General features: G+C 40.3%; 3 protein-coding genes across 3 annotated transcripts; 2 read left to right on the top strand and 1 right to left on the bottom strand.

Annotated features, from left to right (window-relative positions):
- Positions 1-247: 247 nt before the first annotated feature.
- On the bottom strand, positions 248-5,128 carry LOC103965064 (cellulose synthase-like protein D1). The gene is made up of 6 exons (XM_009378081.3): positions 4,323-5,128; positions 3,448-3,877; positions 2,891-3,286; positions 2,330-2,705; positions 1,765-2,185; positions 248-1,628 (listed from the first exon to the last, which is right to left on the bottom strand). Exons 1-6 carry the CDS (start codon positions 4,925-4,927, stop codon positions 674-676), a joined length of 3,183 nt encoding a protein of 1,060 aa, XP_009376356.1. The 5' UTR covers positions 4,928-5,128; the 3' UTR covers positions 248-673.
- A 3,949-nt stretch (positions 5,129-9,077) lies between these two features.
- LOC103963521 (X-linked retinitis pigmentosa GTPase regulator-interacting protein 1-like) lies at positions 9,078-10,021 on the top strand. Its single transcript, XM_009378083.3, has one exon. It carries the CDS (start codon positions 9,266-9,268, stop codon positions 9,797-9,799), a length of 534 nt encoding a protein of 177 aa, XP_009376358.2. The 5' UTR covers positions 9,078-9,265; the 3' UTR covers positions 9,800-10,021.
- A 1,852-nt stretch (positions 10,022-11,873) lies between these two features.
- Positions 11,874-14,221, top strand: LOC103965066 (60S ribosomal export protein NMD3). The gene is made up of 2 exons (XM_009378085.3): positions 11,874-11,996; positions 12,483-14,221. Exon 2 carries the CDS (start codon positions 12,485-12,487, stop codon positions 14,048-14,050), a length of 1,566 nt encoding a protein of 521 aa, XP_009376360.1. The 5' UTR covers positions 11,874-11,996; positions 12,483-12,484; the 3' UTR covers positions 14,051-14,221.
- The last annotated feature ends 229 nt before the right edge of the window (positions 14,222-14,450 follow it).

Raw genomic sequence — 14,450 nt, forward strand, 5'->3', positions numbered from 1 at the left:
ATAAGCCATTCCCATTTGACTACAATCCTTAGTCAGGTTTAGAAAGGTGAGTGGAGGTTCTCAAAACTAACACTAACAATGCCATGCGGAAGGAAGCAACATCAAAGAAAGAATGACGATCGCCGGCCCTTAAGTTTAACTATCGAGGTGAATAATCATTTCCCTGTTCTTCGATTTCTTTGTCAACACCTGCATGATCGATGTTGATGCCTCGATCAACATTCGTCCGCGGGGTGTGAATTATTTAGGCCATATATTACTGCAGGAGGATAAAAGTTATGCCTGCTAATGACTTTGTCCCTTCCGAAAGAAAAGAAAAGAAAAACACGAATATAAGTAGTAAAGGAGAAGAAAGATGAGAAAAAGAAAGGAAGAACTGAAAATGGTGAGCATGATCTACAGAATAAAACGCAAAAGAACTTGCAACATAACTGAATTCAGAACAACATAGGATTTTGTCAAGTCGAAGCAATATTAACACGTACAGTCTTTGAAACATTTACAGAGATTTGTAGGAACAGTTATCTAACACTGCATAAGCCCTCCATCAGTAGCTGTTCTTATAATTACATTTGCAATGGGTGCCAATGGCATGCACCCCAAGTTAGAAAGTTTTTTTTGAACCAAAAAATTCTTGATATTAGTTTGTAATTCCTTGATTGTGTTATTGGTATTAGATCTGCACGTTTCCACCACCGAAATTGGCACCATTTGGAGGATTGATTAATACCCAGAGCAAAGATGTTGTGATTGCAAGCAGCCCTGCCCAGACATAGATGATCGTAGGTATCCTTCCTCTCCTTCCCATCAAGCCTTTCATAAACGGGTACATGTGAACCAGCACCCAAAAACTAAAGAATAGTCCTCCGAGTAGCCTATTCCATTGCGGTATCACTGCGTATAAGGTCCTTGAGATTCCAATCACAACTGCAACAATGTTGACAATTATGATTGTGAGAGGCATTAGGAAGAGACTTGTCCATTTGACAACGTAAAGGTCTGCATAAATGTCTTCTTCGTCCTCAGCAGTAGACTTGGTGGTTAAGGTGAAGCTAATTTCGATCCCAGCTACGACTTTGAGGAGACCCTGGATGACAGCTACAAGGTGAGCACTGGTTCCACCGATGACCCAAAACTGCTCGTTACGCCACCATTCCTCAAGACCGATGCCAGACCATCTGACTTCAAGTAGGGAGAGGAGACAGAGACAGACAGTGATGGTAAGGAGGTAGGAAAGGAAGGCGACATTTAGGCCTGCAACTATGAATTGACCTGTGAAGAGGCAGAGTGCTGGGAGGAAACAGTAAACAACCAGAAAGATTGAGGTGAAGGGATAAATGCCGACATTGAGGTATGCAATACGCTGTAGAAACTTGAGGCGTCGGCATGCAAGAAATGCATTGTTCCTAGAGTAGAAGATTTCCACAGAACCAGTGGCCCATCGGAGTACCTGGTGCAATCTGTCCGTAAGGTTGATAGGTGCTGTGCCACGGAATGCATCACGCTTTGTGAGACAATACACTGACCGCCATCCACGATTGTGCATTCTGTAACCTGTCACAACATCCTCTGTCACAGATCCGTAGATCCAACCTATCCTGTCTCCCCATTCGGTGTTGTCCTCATACCTGTGTGCGCAAGTGCGTATGCATTCACACGCCCGCAAACACCAATGAATTAGTAAATCTATTGACTGAATTGCGGTGTTGACTCGTGCTGTCTAAAAATGTGCTTCTTTTAGCATGATTTTTTAATGTTACTTACCAGCAGGAAATGACAGCAACTGCTTCGGCAACAGTGGGAGCATCGAGCGGCTGACGTGGTTCAAGCAGGGCGCCAGGAGGGCGGCCATTCTTGACAGAGATGTGATCCGCAAGAGGACGTCCTTGAAACTCAGTGACAGCTATGGAATCTGTGAACATTTGTGAATTTCCGAACTTCTTTGGAAGGCCTAAGTCAGGGTGATCTGCTAGAGGTTGTTTTTCTGAGCCCGCTTGGTCTGGATCAGACAGTAACTGTTCCTCCATCTCATGGTAATTTGGAGCACGGGCCTTGATCGTCCCAAACATTCCTAAATACTCATTTGCCCTCGGCGGGTGGAAGCCGTACAGTGCAAAACGCCTGAACATGCACCCAGTTCCAACGTACACTGGGCCTTGGAGACCGTCCAGGGCTCTCATATTTCCTGTATATTGTTTTACAATTAAATCCAAGAACTTTCATCACTTTCAGTTTCACATTAGCTATCAAATTCAATTAATTCGTCAAAGCGCCCTGATCAAACATTCGTATATGTGTGTGTGCATATATATATATATATAAAGATTACCATCAAAGAAGACCGTATTATGATTTGCATAACGGTCAGATGGGTCGATCCCTTCAAATCTCTGAGGAAACTGTATGTAGCAAATCCGGTCTCCACCACGGTCCATCATGAAGCACATTCCCTCCCTTATAGCTAGAGAGTTATAGATATAATGGTCACAATCCAAATTAAGCATGAATGGACCGTTCGACAATATTGCTGATGCTCGGACCATGGCATTCATGGCTCCTGCCTTCTTGTTGTGGTCGTATCCAGGTCGCTTCTCTCGCGACACATAAACAAACATTGGGATTCGAATGTCCACCCCTGTGAAGTCTAATTTTTTCTCATCCGGAAAACCCATTACAGGATCCATGTCTGGGACCTTACTCATTACCTGTATATATGTTTAGGATTAAAGTTTTGAACGCACTCAAATATGAAACAGATAGAAAAAAAAAAAACGTCTTACAACATTTGAGATTCAAACTTTTCGGACTTGCTTTAGTGCCTCTAGCATTACTCCTTACGACACCACCAACATATTATTAGCTAGTTAATATGTATATACATATCAATCACCTGTAAGATCCCAGCATGGTCTCCCTTTTTATGATCAGCGCAAGGTTCGAGCCACGTCCCCGGCCAGTGTGTTCCGTCAGCCATCCACGTTGCCTTTGTGACATTCGTTGCCTCCTCTTCCACTGGCTCTGCTCCACCTCCACCAGCGCTTCTCTCCTTGGTAAGCTTCCTTTCCTTCATGTTCTCTCTGGAGTTATACAGTTCACTTCGTTTGCGGATTACATCAGGAAGACCATTGATCCTAACCTTAAATTCATCATATTCTCTCTTGATCCATCTTCGATCCTTGACAAAATCAGGCCGCTTCTTGTTCTTGGTAGGGTCAACTTTGCTGCTAAAGTAACTGTCTGGATTCCTAGGCTCAATATCATGTTTTCGGCAAAAGGGGACCCAAACCTGCAGTGCACATGTATATATTTAGACGATGTATAGGTACGTGTATAATTCTTCTAGATCTGAATTTTTTTTATGTTACAGATCAATTGGTTTGTCTAAGTTCATTATAGTAAGCCAGTTACTTCTTTGACCAAAAAAAAAAAAAAAAAAAAACCAGTTACCTCAGCAAAGTTAACAGCCTCAGCCATGGCCTCAAAGGTGAGAATGGCACCACCATCATCTGAAATGTAAGCCGAAAGCTTTTCCACAGGGTATTGGGCGGCAAAGATAGAGAGGAGGGTATTGGCAGTGACAAGAGGCGGTTCCTTTTCAGGATCAGCAGTGGAGATAAAGACATCAACACCGGGGAGGTCAGACCGTCCGGTAGGGTTGGTTGCAGAAGGTTGCTCAAACTTGTCATGTAGGGCAGCTAAGTCCGTGGCACGATTTATGGGGTTCAGCTTGGGAAGTATGTCTAAAATCCATGAAAATGCAAACCAAATCTCACAGACTATGGAGATTCCCCATAGCCACATTGCATCCGGGTTTGGATTCCTCACTCGCCATATTATAAAAAAAAACAGTATCACCAAACGGATAACCACTAGTAACCTGCATAATGTATGTATGTTATTGATTGATGGATACAATGATTGAATGGCCTTTTCTTTTCCTTGCCCTTGTGCTTTGATGAAAATCCTTCTTTCACCATATGAACTTGAAACTGTGTGACTTTCTTTTCCTGCTTTTATTTCGTGTCCCAATTTACTCCATTCTATCCAATTGGTGAAGAAAATTTCTAACTAGGCTGTTGTGGAAGTAGAGCCAAAACAAACAAATGGCAAGTTTCGAGCAAAATGTTAGTTCCACATCAGCTAAGTAAACGATTTTCCAACCAGCTTATGGAATGGGTTAACATGGCACGAAACGAAAGCACAAAAAGCCTAATGTAATTGCTAATTAAGAATCTCACTAGATGTAACTTCTTCTTTTTTAAATCAATAAAATTCTCTCGTACCGCTGAGATTCTAACAAAAAAAAAAAAAAAAGTCAGTACCTGTAAGGACTAAGAATAGCAGGAGGAACTTTAACCTTCCTGGTGAGTGGCTTCCATGGCTTGTCAATAAAATCCTGCATGCTCATTTCTATTTCCGGACCATACTTGTTCTCTTGCTGATCTGACCAATATGCGTTTCCAATCCCATACGTTCCTTTCGACTCAAACAACCAGCGGTTGTGATCAAAGTCCCCAGTTTGGCTTCTCAATAGTATCGATTTGTTATTTGATGATTTCATCACCGACATTCTCCTGTCCATCTTTGCGGCCTCACTGTCGCCACCGCCACCATCACCACCCCCTCGCCTAGTCTCCGCCCCAAACCTTGATGGTCCATATGGCCCTGGACCATCATGCTTGGGATCCGAGGTTGTTCCTGCACCGGACGACCCACCTGGCTGGTTGTCCGGTGTGGGAGGCATCATCACGGTGTAATTGATGTAGTCATTTTCGCCTGAGAACTCCCCGCTCATGTCCAAATCATCGTCCCGGGACAAGCTCATCACACGTCCGCTGGACGTTCGGCGAGCAAACTTGACACCCTTCGGCGCTTGGCCAGGAGATGACGATGTTGATTTCTTTGATGAATTTGATGAGGTTGCCATATCTGTATCTCCCTGATGATGTCTATGTTTTTCCTAATGTAATTGTGCTAGAAAGCCCTAATGATCGATTATTCCATGCCCAAATAACTAGAACATGTCATTGCGTGTGTTGCTTGTTACGCACGCAAAGATGAGAATTTGGAATTCCGTGAATAAAAAGAGAGGGAGGAGGTGGAAACATGAAATTCTGGGAGTCAGGAGGTGGAGCAATTGGGATTGACGTTGAAAGTTCAATCAGTGGTTGAAGGAGAGGCCAAATATGGTAATGGCCCATAAGTTGAATGGTACGAAATTGCTTCTCTATTTTTAGGTTTGGCTGCAGCGGATCTCGCTCCTCGTTTCAATCTGTCTCATTCATATTTTATCTTCGTAATGGATAGATGGACATTGTTTGAGCTTTGTGAATTGGTGGTTGCAGTTTTGTACGCTACACCAGTAATGGTACTGAATCAATGTCAATCAAGCTTGCATGTTGGGTTTAAATAAGATTCAACTATTCAATTTAGTTTTGCATTTAAATAAGTTGCAGCAATTTAATTGAATTTTGTTGTCCCAGCTTGTACATAGTCTTATTTCTCGATTTTAATTGAGGGTTTGTAGTTTTAAACCTTTGCAGTAATATCTATGTTATTACTATCCGTTATTGATTGACTTCACACGCTCTATAATCAGTTCAAAGTTGGCGTGAATTGACATTTAATTTTGTATTTACACACGCGTGTCCAGGGACAAAACCAGAGTTTTGTATGGATAAAGACATCCTCAAACAACAGAGTCGTAAATTAACAAGATAAAGAATTTACTAAACAAAATACTTATATATTGATTTATAAGATTTTTCATACAACATATTACAGTATACTCGACGTGTACTTTTCATATTTTGAAAGCGTTGCATAGCAACTTCATTACCAATACCATCAAATGTCTCTCTCTATAAAAATAACCATGTTATCTTATCATTCATCTATTGATCACCCATATGATATCTCGATCGATTCTTTAGAAATTTCACTGCTCAGAATGCTCTTTTAGCGTTAGCAATAGCAAGTGAAAGAGTTAATACTAATGTCACAAACAAGTAAACGAGTGATGCACCTTTTTAATAGCACAAGCATGTACATTTTCTACAACAACAAAAATTAAGTGGGGGCATCCAGCCCCCTAGGCCCAAGGTAACTCCGTCCTTGTGTCATGTTTGTCAGAATGTCATGTGCTTTGTTTATAAGTACTATTTGCTTGATCTAGTTTTCGGGATTTTACATTTTAGAGTCTTGATCTGTGCAATTAAGTTTTATTACCTTTTTTATTGTAACACAATTGTAATCCTATATGTATCTCCTTACGAAGAAAAATACAGAAATCTTGATTCCATGTATCATACACCCTTCGGCCTAAGCTCAATGCCTTCCACAATGAGGCCGCTCTTAGGTATGTCACTACTAGTTTCCCTTAGACTACATTCTACTGTTGCATTATCTCCTCCTCCATTGAAGAATTCACCCATCTCAATCTCCGTCCACCCGTCTCTTCCACTCCGCCGAGCATTTCGAGGCATATCTTCTAGAGGGTCTAGGATCATGGTATGATCCGCTGCAACTACTCTTTGTTTGTAAACGATATGCAACGTAATCGGCGTTCCATCAAACCCCCATTTGGATTCTTCGGGGAGCTTATAGACAAGGTAAGCTGTTACGTCGTTCGTGGGATGCATAATCTCAAGCCACCATACAAGTTTCAGCTCAGCCACTTGGGAGAACCTGTAATGATCCAGAATGTGTGTGTGTGTAGTGTATATATACATCAAAACTCAATTTGCATAGTCAAATTAGTATTTACGTAACTAATTTAATTAAAGTTAAATTAATATGGTGACAGGAGACTACCCGGAGTGAGAATGTAATTTATTCGTTTTTTTATTTTATTTAATGTATGTAAAAAATTCCTTTGCGTTGCGGTTAATTAGCATTGTTTTTCGTGTTCATTGATTTACTATTTTGTTTTGTATGTCTTTTAGTTACTCCAAGGTAGGGGAGGAGGAAGTTTCTTAGTTGTAGTGTAATTCTGATGTAAACTTATATTACTTCCCTATCGCGTTTCCTGTTCGTGCGCAATAATAACTATATATATATGATTACCATGACCCAATCGTTTTAAACCACTTACTAGAGGATGAGAAATGCGAAGGCTCTCTTCCAGTCGTCATTATTTGGGCCTAAGCTCAATCCCTTCCACCATGAAGACGCTCTTGCAGTTGTAATCACTAGTTTCCGTTAGACTGCACATCACAGTAGCATTCTCTTCTTCGGTGACAAACTCACCCATCTCAACCTCAATCGCAACCCCGCCTTGTTCGTAACTGATGCGTAATGTGATCGGTGTTCTTGCAATCGCTCAATTGTATCGTGACGAGAGATGATAGACAATAAGCTGCATAGGTTGGTTTTGGGGATAAATTTTTAGTGTCAACGCATCCTTTGATGTCAAGCCACCATACAAATTTTTAGTGTTTTTATCCCTTGATGTCAAGCCACTTGGTGAAACCTGCGATTGATTCATTTACGCATCCAAATGTCTAATTGTTCTAGGATCGAATTGTTTGGGCCTGAAATCCTGGATTTGGGTCGAGGGAATTAACCCAGAAAGAAGCTACAAAGTTTCGACCCTAATGGCAAATTACTCGGCTCAATAATAGTGAGATGCTAATGGCTCAATAAAGTTCTAGGAGAAATAAGATTGTTCAAAGATCATGATGAGATTATGGTTCGATCAAATCCTAAAGGAAGTAGGATTCTAAGGATCGAGAGAAGTTTTTTTTTTTTATAAGATTTGAAGGATTATGTTTGTTTCCCGGATAGGAGTTGAATTCATCACAAAATACGACCTTAGAATCCTAACTTATGCGAGTTTGACAAAGTCTTGTTTGAAGAAGGATTGGTGAAGATAATTGTAAGTATTGGCAGATAATTCCGAGAAACTACAAAACTCTTACGACTCTACAACTTGGCAATCTTGGGCTTCAACAAATTTTGCTACTATAAATATAAGAGAGTTTGCAACATAGAACAAACTTTTAATCCAACCCACAAATCAACGGTCTACACAAACCCTCTCACATTTTGAGAAGAATACTAATTACATTGTGAGCACGAATACATTTTGATTAGACATATTTGGGTTGACAGACTGACTATCATCTTGTTAGACGAAGTTTTCTATAAGCAACCAGCAAGGGATGGTGACAGTCTAGTTAGACAACGCCTAAGTTGAAGAATTAGTTCGGCATATAAGTCTTGACTGCTTAGTTAAACAGCAAGTTTCTCAAGTTTGATTGGTTAACCATTCCAAGCAACTGAAAGCCCTCTTGCCCCTACCATGTAACATTTTTTGGCACTCTCCTTTTCTAGTGCAAAGCTCTGTGACAGAAAAAAGATCAACTTCAGCTAGGACATTGTGATGTACAATTCATAGTGGCAGTAATGTAAACACAATAATATTATGCATTCCGAATCTTGTGATCCACAATTCTAGTGTGTTCCTTTTGTACTGAAGTTCTAATCCTCGTTTGCAAAAGAAAAAAAAAAAAAGAATCAGGAAGAATGCGCATAGGCTGCAGGCGCAGCACAACCCTTGTGCGCATTGAGGCTAGCACGCAGGCAAGTCATCTCTAACCGAAAGATTATAGCCCTACAAAAGATTATTTTCAGATGAACAATGTCAGATCATACTCATATATCATCTCTAATCAAAAGATAATTTATTATTTTGAAGTTGCTTTAGCCCCGTCAATAATTTATTAGTTTGAAGTTGCTTGAACCCTGTCAATAATTTATTAGTTTGAAGTTGCTTATATTTAGTTAAGCTATCATTGAATGTTTTCAAATATACTCGTTGAATTTAAATTAATTATTGTAGCACAGAAGCTATGCCCTTAAAAAAGGCTAAGAGGGGGCTACACTTGGCCAACCTGATGCTCATACTTCATACAATAATAGCTCAACTATATATTGGAGATGATTTTTTTAACAAATCAGATCATTTTTAACTTTTGGACCTCTCTATGGGAGATGGGACCATTGGGGCATTTTATCAAGCACAACTCACCGATTCCAACCGAGTCGGACTCAACACCCACCGTTGCCAAACACAAAAATATCCAGTGGAACCGACATTGGGCCTGACCCGGCTCCCCGGTTCGGTCACATTACGAGTCCACTTAGGTTTCCAATTGTTGTGGGAGCTGACTTTGTCCTGCACCGCTAGAACAAGAACAAACCATAAAGCACCGATTCCCACCGAGTCCGACTCACCACCCTCCAAACACATCAAAAACCCTACATGGCCGATTCAGCTTCTAAAACCCTAGAAGACCAACCTCCGAATCAGTCCTCAAACCCCCAAATGGATACCAAAACCGCAGAAGAAGTAGAAAAGTCCAAGCAAGAAGAATTAGAAAAGTCCAAGCAAGATGAAGTGAAATCGGAGAACGCATCAAAATCAGAAGGGGAAGCGGCGGCGGAGGACGAGGAAGAGGAGGAGGAGGCGGGAGAGTGTGGGTTCTGCTTGTTCATGAAAGGCGGCGGGTGCAAAGAGAGCTTCACGGCGTGGGAAGAATGCATCGAAGAGGCTGAGAAGAACAAGGAGGATATTGTGGAGAAATGCTTCGAGATCACTTCGGTTTTGAAGGAATGTATGATGGCACACTCCGATTACTACGAGCCCATACTCAAGGCCGAGAAGGCGGCCGAGGCAGAGGCTGTTAAGGAATTGGAGAAGGAAAAGGCCGCTGAGAGCTCCGAACAACGAAATGCCGCCGCCTCCTCGGAGAATTCCAAGCAGCATTCCGGTTCTAGCGGCAAGCAAGACACATAGCCCGGTCAGGTGAATTGCTGATTGCTAGCATGGTCAGTGATGATATTTTTGTTTTAGTTGCGGCAATAATTAGTGGCAAACTGGCAATTGAGAGACATTACAAATCAAATTTATAAATTGTACTTGATAAAACCAGTAACAATCATATTTTTCGATTTTGTTGTTTGTTCTGTTGAATTTCTTGCTGTTTGTTATGAATGCAATGCTCTGTTTTCGTGCGTATGGATTGTGGAGTATCGTTACTTAGATTCGCTACGCATATGACTTGATATGTTTAGTGATTGATATATAGAACTATCGTATTTCTGATTACAGCCTCTAACTGGAGTTGAGAGTTCATGAACGACTATTACGCATGGTATAGTAGCAGGGTTTAGGGTTTTAGTCATTTTGGTGCCATTAGTTTAAGCTACTGTTCTGTGAATACCGACCGCTACAGATATTATTGATCATCAAATGGTTCCCCAAAATGTGGGGTTTTGAGTTATCGAGAATCTAATGAAGAGGATCGTGTCTTTTAAAAGTATATCGTAACTGAGCGTATAGGTATGATGAGTGACATTTACACCGTGAAACAGTTTATGCTGGCAGTGGTTCACATAGATTGCATCTTGATACTGGGAAAAATTGTCTCAAGTATGAATCTGTGTTATTGTCTAATGAGATGGTGAACATTTGGATCGACTGTTTCGATTGGGGATCATTGCTTCAATGTAAAACATTAGAATGGTGAGACAACATTGAGCATGAAAGAGAAACGTTTATAATGTTAAGTTAAAGCTGAAGGGTGAAGGGATTGGTTGTGGTACTGCTACATCTGTTATCGTAGTGTGCCTGAACATGAATATGATACGTTGTTTGCTTTTGGTTGAGGATGAATGATGAAAATTTAAATGCGTGATGTCGAGGTTGGTGAGATAATATGGTGCTGGCGCTGCGCCATAACAATTGCTTATAAATTGGTTTGAAGCTGGTAGATTGGATATGGTTCATCTTCATCGTTACCAGTCCGACTGCTTGATTCATAGCATGTTCATCTGCTATCTGCGTAGCATACTCTTCGTCTGTACGATCTAGTTTTGGGTACATTTGTCAGATCATTAGAAAGTAGAAGCAATGTGGCATCTGGCCAGGTGCCATCCCAAACGAATCAGAATGGTTAAGTTTCTATTAAGGTGGTGAGCATGAATTAAGGGGGAGATAACAGAGGAATCATCCATGACTCTCGGTAGAGTTTGCTCATGTAGAAGCAATCCATCGACGGATCGCTAAAATCTAACACCACTTTTGAATGAGAAAATTTAAGATTTTATTTTCTAGAATTTGTGAATTTGTTGTTTAATTAACCTAAAAAAAATGAAATTTGTTATTTTAAACTCTTACTCATAAAAATTAGGAAATGATACCTATTTACATTGAATTTAAACACTTGGAAATTGAAGGTCTCAAATTCCAAGTTTTTTTCTAGACGGAAATTCTAAATCTCTATGTATATCAATCCAAACAAGGGAATTGATACATGTCAATTTATAAATTCTGACTTGTGTCAAAATTTCAAGTTTAATTCCCATGTCCAAACATAGTGTAAAGCAACGTATAAATGATATTAAATTTGAATGAAAATTTAATGTTCGTGTAAAAATTGTAAAATCATGATTATCAAGGTTGGGTTATACTATGAGCTAGTTGTATTATTCTTCACTTGTAAATGAGAAATCTTAAATTCGATTATCGTCAAAAACGAATTTCCCCAAAGTATTGCAAGTCCATGACATCGGATGTTCAAGAAAAAGAAGTTTGGGTTAGATTCCTATTATTTAAGTGGGGTCGTATGATCGAGACACGTTTCCGCAGCCAAGAATTTTAGAAGGCCGGCCCAAGTTGAGTTTTGTTGGGACTCCTTGAACAATAATCCACATATTAAAATTTAAAAGTAAATAATTGCAAAAGAAGCTTCCGCTGCCGCGACTCGAACCCGGGGAGTCGGTGTTGAGTTTTGTTGAGGCTTCAAGCTAATCGCTTACGTCAGCGATAAAAATCTCTCATTAGGAAAGCGGAAGGCCTACGCGGCTGATATCTGTAGCGGTGTAGCCCTAACCCAACCCAGTTTCGTTCATCTCTCTCTCTCATATCACTCCCGCCGTCGCCTCTCTCTTTAGGGTCTTTCATCGGCAGTTGCTTCATTCATATTCTGCTGGTAAGAGTTTGTTTCCAATGGATTTGTGTTGTTTATTTATTCTCTTTCATTGTTTTCGTTGTCATCTGCCTCTAATGGATTCCATTTCTATTGTTATTTGCAAATTTATATATTCCTTTGATTTATCTTGTATTATGAAATCGTCGCGTTATTTGCAAATTTAGATATTCCTTTGATTTACCGGTTGGAGTTGGATAGAAATTTTCGTGTTAATGATTTTTTTATTATTATTTAATTGGATCATAGAGTGGATTAATTTTCCTGAAATCTTTAGTTTTATGAACTAAATTTAATGCCTCGACTCGTGAGAATAAGAAACAATTTTTATTCTGAATTTTTAAAAATTTTCAGAATTCATAAATGGGCTTGTTTATACTCTGCCTATATATCTGTTCGTGCTAAAAAAAAAAATTCAAACTTTGCCATGACATAATATACTAGCAATCTGGTTCTCATAATTGTTGTTTTTGTGTTTGCGTTCACCAGCAATGGCCGAGGAAGCAATGGCTGAGGACGCAGGTATGTTTATGGTTCATCAGACTGTTGGCAGCGTACTATGTTGCAAATGCGGTATCCCCATGGCACCAAACGCTGCCAATATGTGTGTCAAGTGTCTGCGCTCTGAAGTTGATATTACAGAAGGTCTGCAGAAGCATGTCACCATTGTTCATTGCCCCGAGTGTGAGTGCTACTTGCAGCCTCCAAGAACTTGGATCAAAGCCCAATTGGAGTCGAAGGAGCTGCTGACCTTCTGCGTTAAGAGACTCAAGAACTTGAATAAAGTTCGGTTGGTGCATGCCGAATTTATTTGGACTGAGCCTCACTCCAAGAGGATCAAGGTTAAGTTGAAAGTTCAGAAGGAGGTTCTTAATGGAGCAATACTTGAACAATCATATATTGTTGAGTATGTTCAACAAGAACATATGTGCGAATCCTGTTCAAGGGTTCAGGCAAACCCCGACCAGTGGGTTGCATCCGTGCAACTCCGCCAGCATGTTTCTCACAGGCGCACATTTTTCTATCTAGAACAGCTGATCCTGAAGCATGGTGCTGCTGCTAGTGCTATAAAGATAAAGCAGATGGAACAAGGTATCGACTTCTTTTTCTCAAACCGAAGTCATGGTGTGAAATTTGTGGAATTTGTGGGCAAAGTTGCTCCAGTAAGGAGTCGCAGTGACAAACAGCTTGTTTCCCATGATTCTAAAAGTAACAATTATAATTATAAGCATACATTCTCGGTTGAAATAAGCCCCATTTGCCGTGAAGATTTGATTTGTCTGCCTCCCAAGGTCAGGTCTAGTTTGGGAAATCTCGGTCCTCTTGTGATTTGCACCAAAGTGACCAATAGTATTGCTTTGCTTGATCCGTTCACCCTGAGGCATTGTTTCTTGGATACTGATCAGTATTGGAGGTATTCCTTCAAGTCTCTGCATACAAGCAGGGAGCTGGTGGAGTATATAGTGCTTGATATGGAGATTATTGCCCCTGAAGTTAATGTTGGTGGCTCAAGATATGCTCTAGCTGATGCACAAGTTGCTCGCGTGTCTGATTTTGGGAAGAATGACACTATTTTCAACATAAAAACACATCTTGGCCATATTTTAAGCCCCGGTGATTATGCTCTTGGTTATGACATGTACGGGGCTAACAGCAATGATGATGAACTAGAGAAGTACAGGAGTCTGGTCATTCCAGATGCAATCTTAATTAAGAAAAGCTACGAAGAAAAGCGGCAGAAGAAGCGTGGGAAGCCTCGTCCCTGGAAGCTTAAATCCCTTGGTATGGAGATTGATGATAAAAATAAAACAGATCAAGAAAAGGTGGAGTCGGAGTATGAACAGTTCTTGAAGGATCTGGAGGAGAATCCTGAGATGAGGTTTAACATGTCACTGTACAAGAATGAAGAATACCAACCGTCAGAGATGGCATCTATGACTGATGGGGAAGATGCACCTTCTGTCCCACTTGAAGAGTTGCTTGATGACCTCAAACTTCGTGACTCCGACAACGACGACATTGAAGATGGGGAAGACGATAGTAGCATGCGGGAGTAAATGGTGGTTTAAACTGAATATTAAGTTCGTCACAGGGTACTTTCTTTAATTTGGTTTTCCTTTAAAATTGTTTTTCGTATGTTTTTTTTACTGCTTACAACAGCAGCTGTTTGTTGTACGGAAGAGTTGAGTGAACCCTTATTTGAAGCTAAATATGCTTGTTAGTTTTTATTACAGTAGTGAGTAGTAGGATGAATGCACAAGATACTTCTACTCAAAGGCTTTAAAATTTTTGTTGGGACGGTCGCAAACAGCAAAAATTCTATGATACTTCGGAGTATTCGATTCTCCGGAGTAATACAGAAAATCTCTTTCTTATGCTCCGGAGCATCCATCAATTGTTACGTCGTATGTCGAACTGATGTACAAGTATAAAATCAATTGAAAACTTTCTTGTTTG

This window comes from the organism of the source record quoted next, unplaced genomic scaffold (genome assembly GCF_019419815.1).
Source record: "Pyrus x bretschneideri cultivar Hongxiangsu unplaced genomic scaffold, Pyrus_bretschneideri_v1 Contig14, whole genome shotgun sequence".
In the NCBI taxonomy this organism is placed as follows: domain Eukaryota; kingdom Viridiplantae; phylum Streptophyta; class Magnoliopsida; order Rosales; family Rosaceae; genus Pyrus; species Pyrus x bretschneideri.

Excerpts from the sequence above, each read along its gene's own strand:
- LOC103965064 (XM_009378081.3), bottom strand. The coding sequence starts at position 4,927 with ATGGCAACCTCATCAAATTCATCAAAGAAATCAACATCGTCATCTCCT. Across the intron at positions 3,287-3,447 it reads AGGCTGTTAACTTTGCTGAG|GTTTGGGTCCCCTTTTGCCG; the intron begins GTAACTGGTTTT and ends TGTGCACTGCAG. Across the intron at positions 2,186-2,329 it reads TAATACGGTCTTCTTTGATG|GAAATATGAGAGCCCTGGAC; the intron begins GTAATCTTTATA and ends AACAATATACAG.
- LOC103963521 (XM_009378083.3), top strand. The coding sequence starts at position 9,266 with ATGGCCGATTCAGCTTCTAAAACCCTAGAAGACCAACCTCCGAATCAG.
- LOC103965066 (XM_009378085.3), top strand. The coding sequence starts at position 12,485 with ATGGCCGAGGAAGCAATGGCTGAGGACGCAGGTATGTTTATGGTTCAT.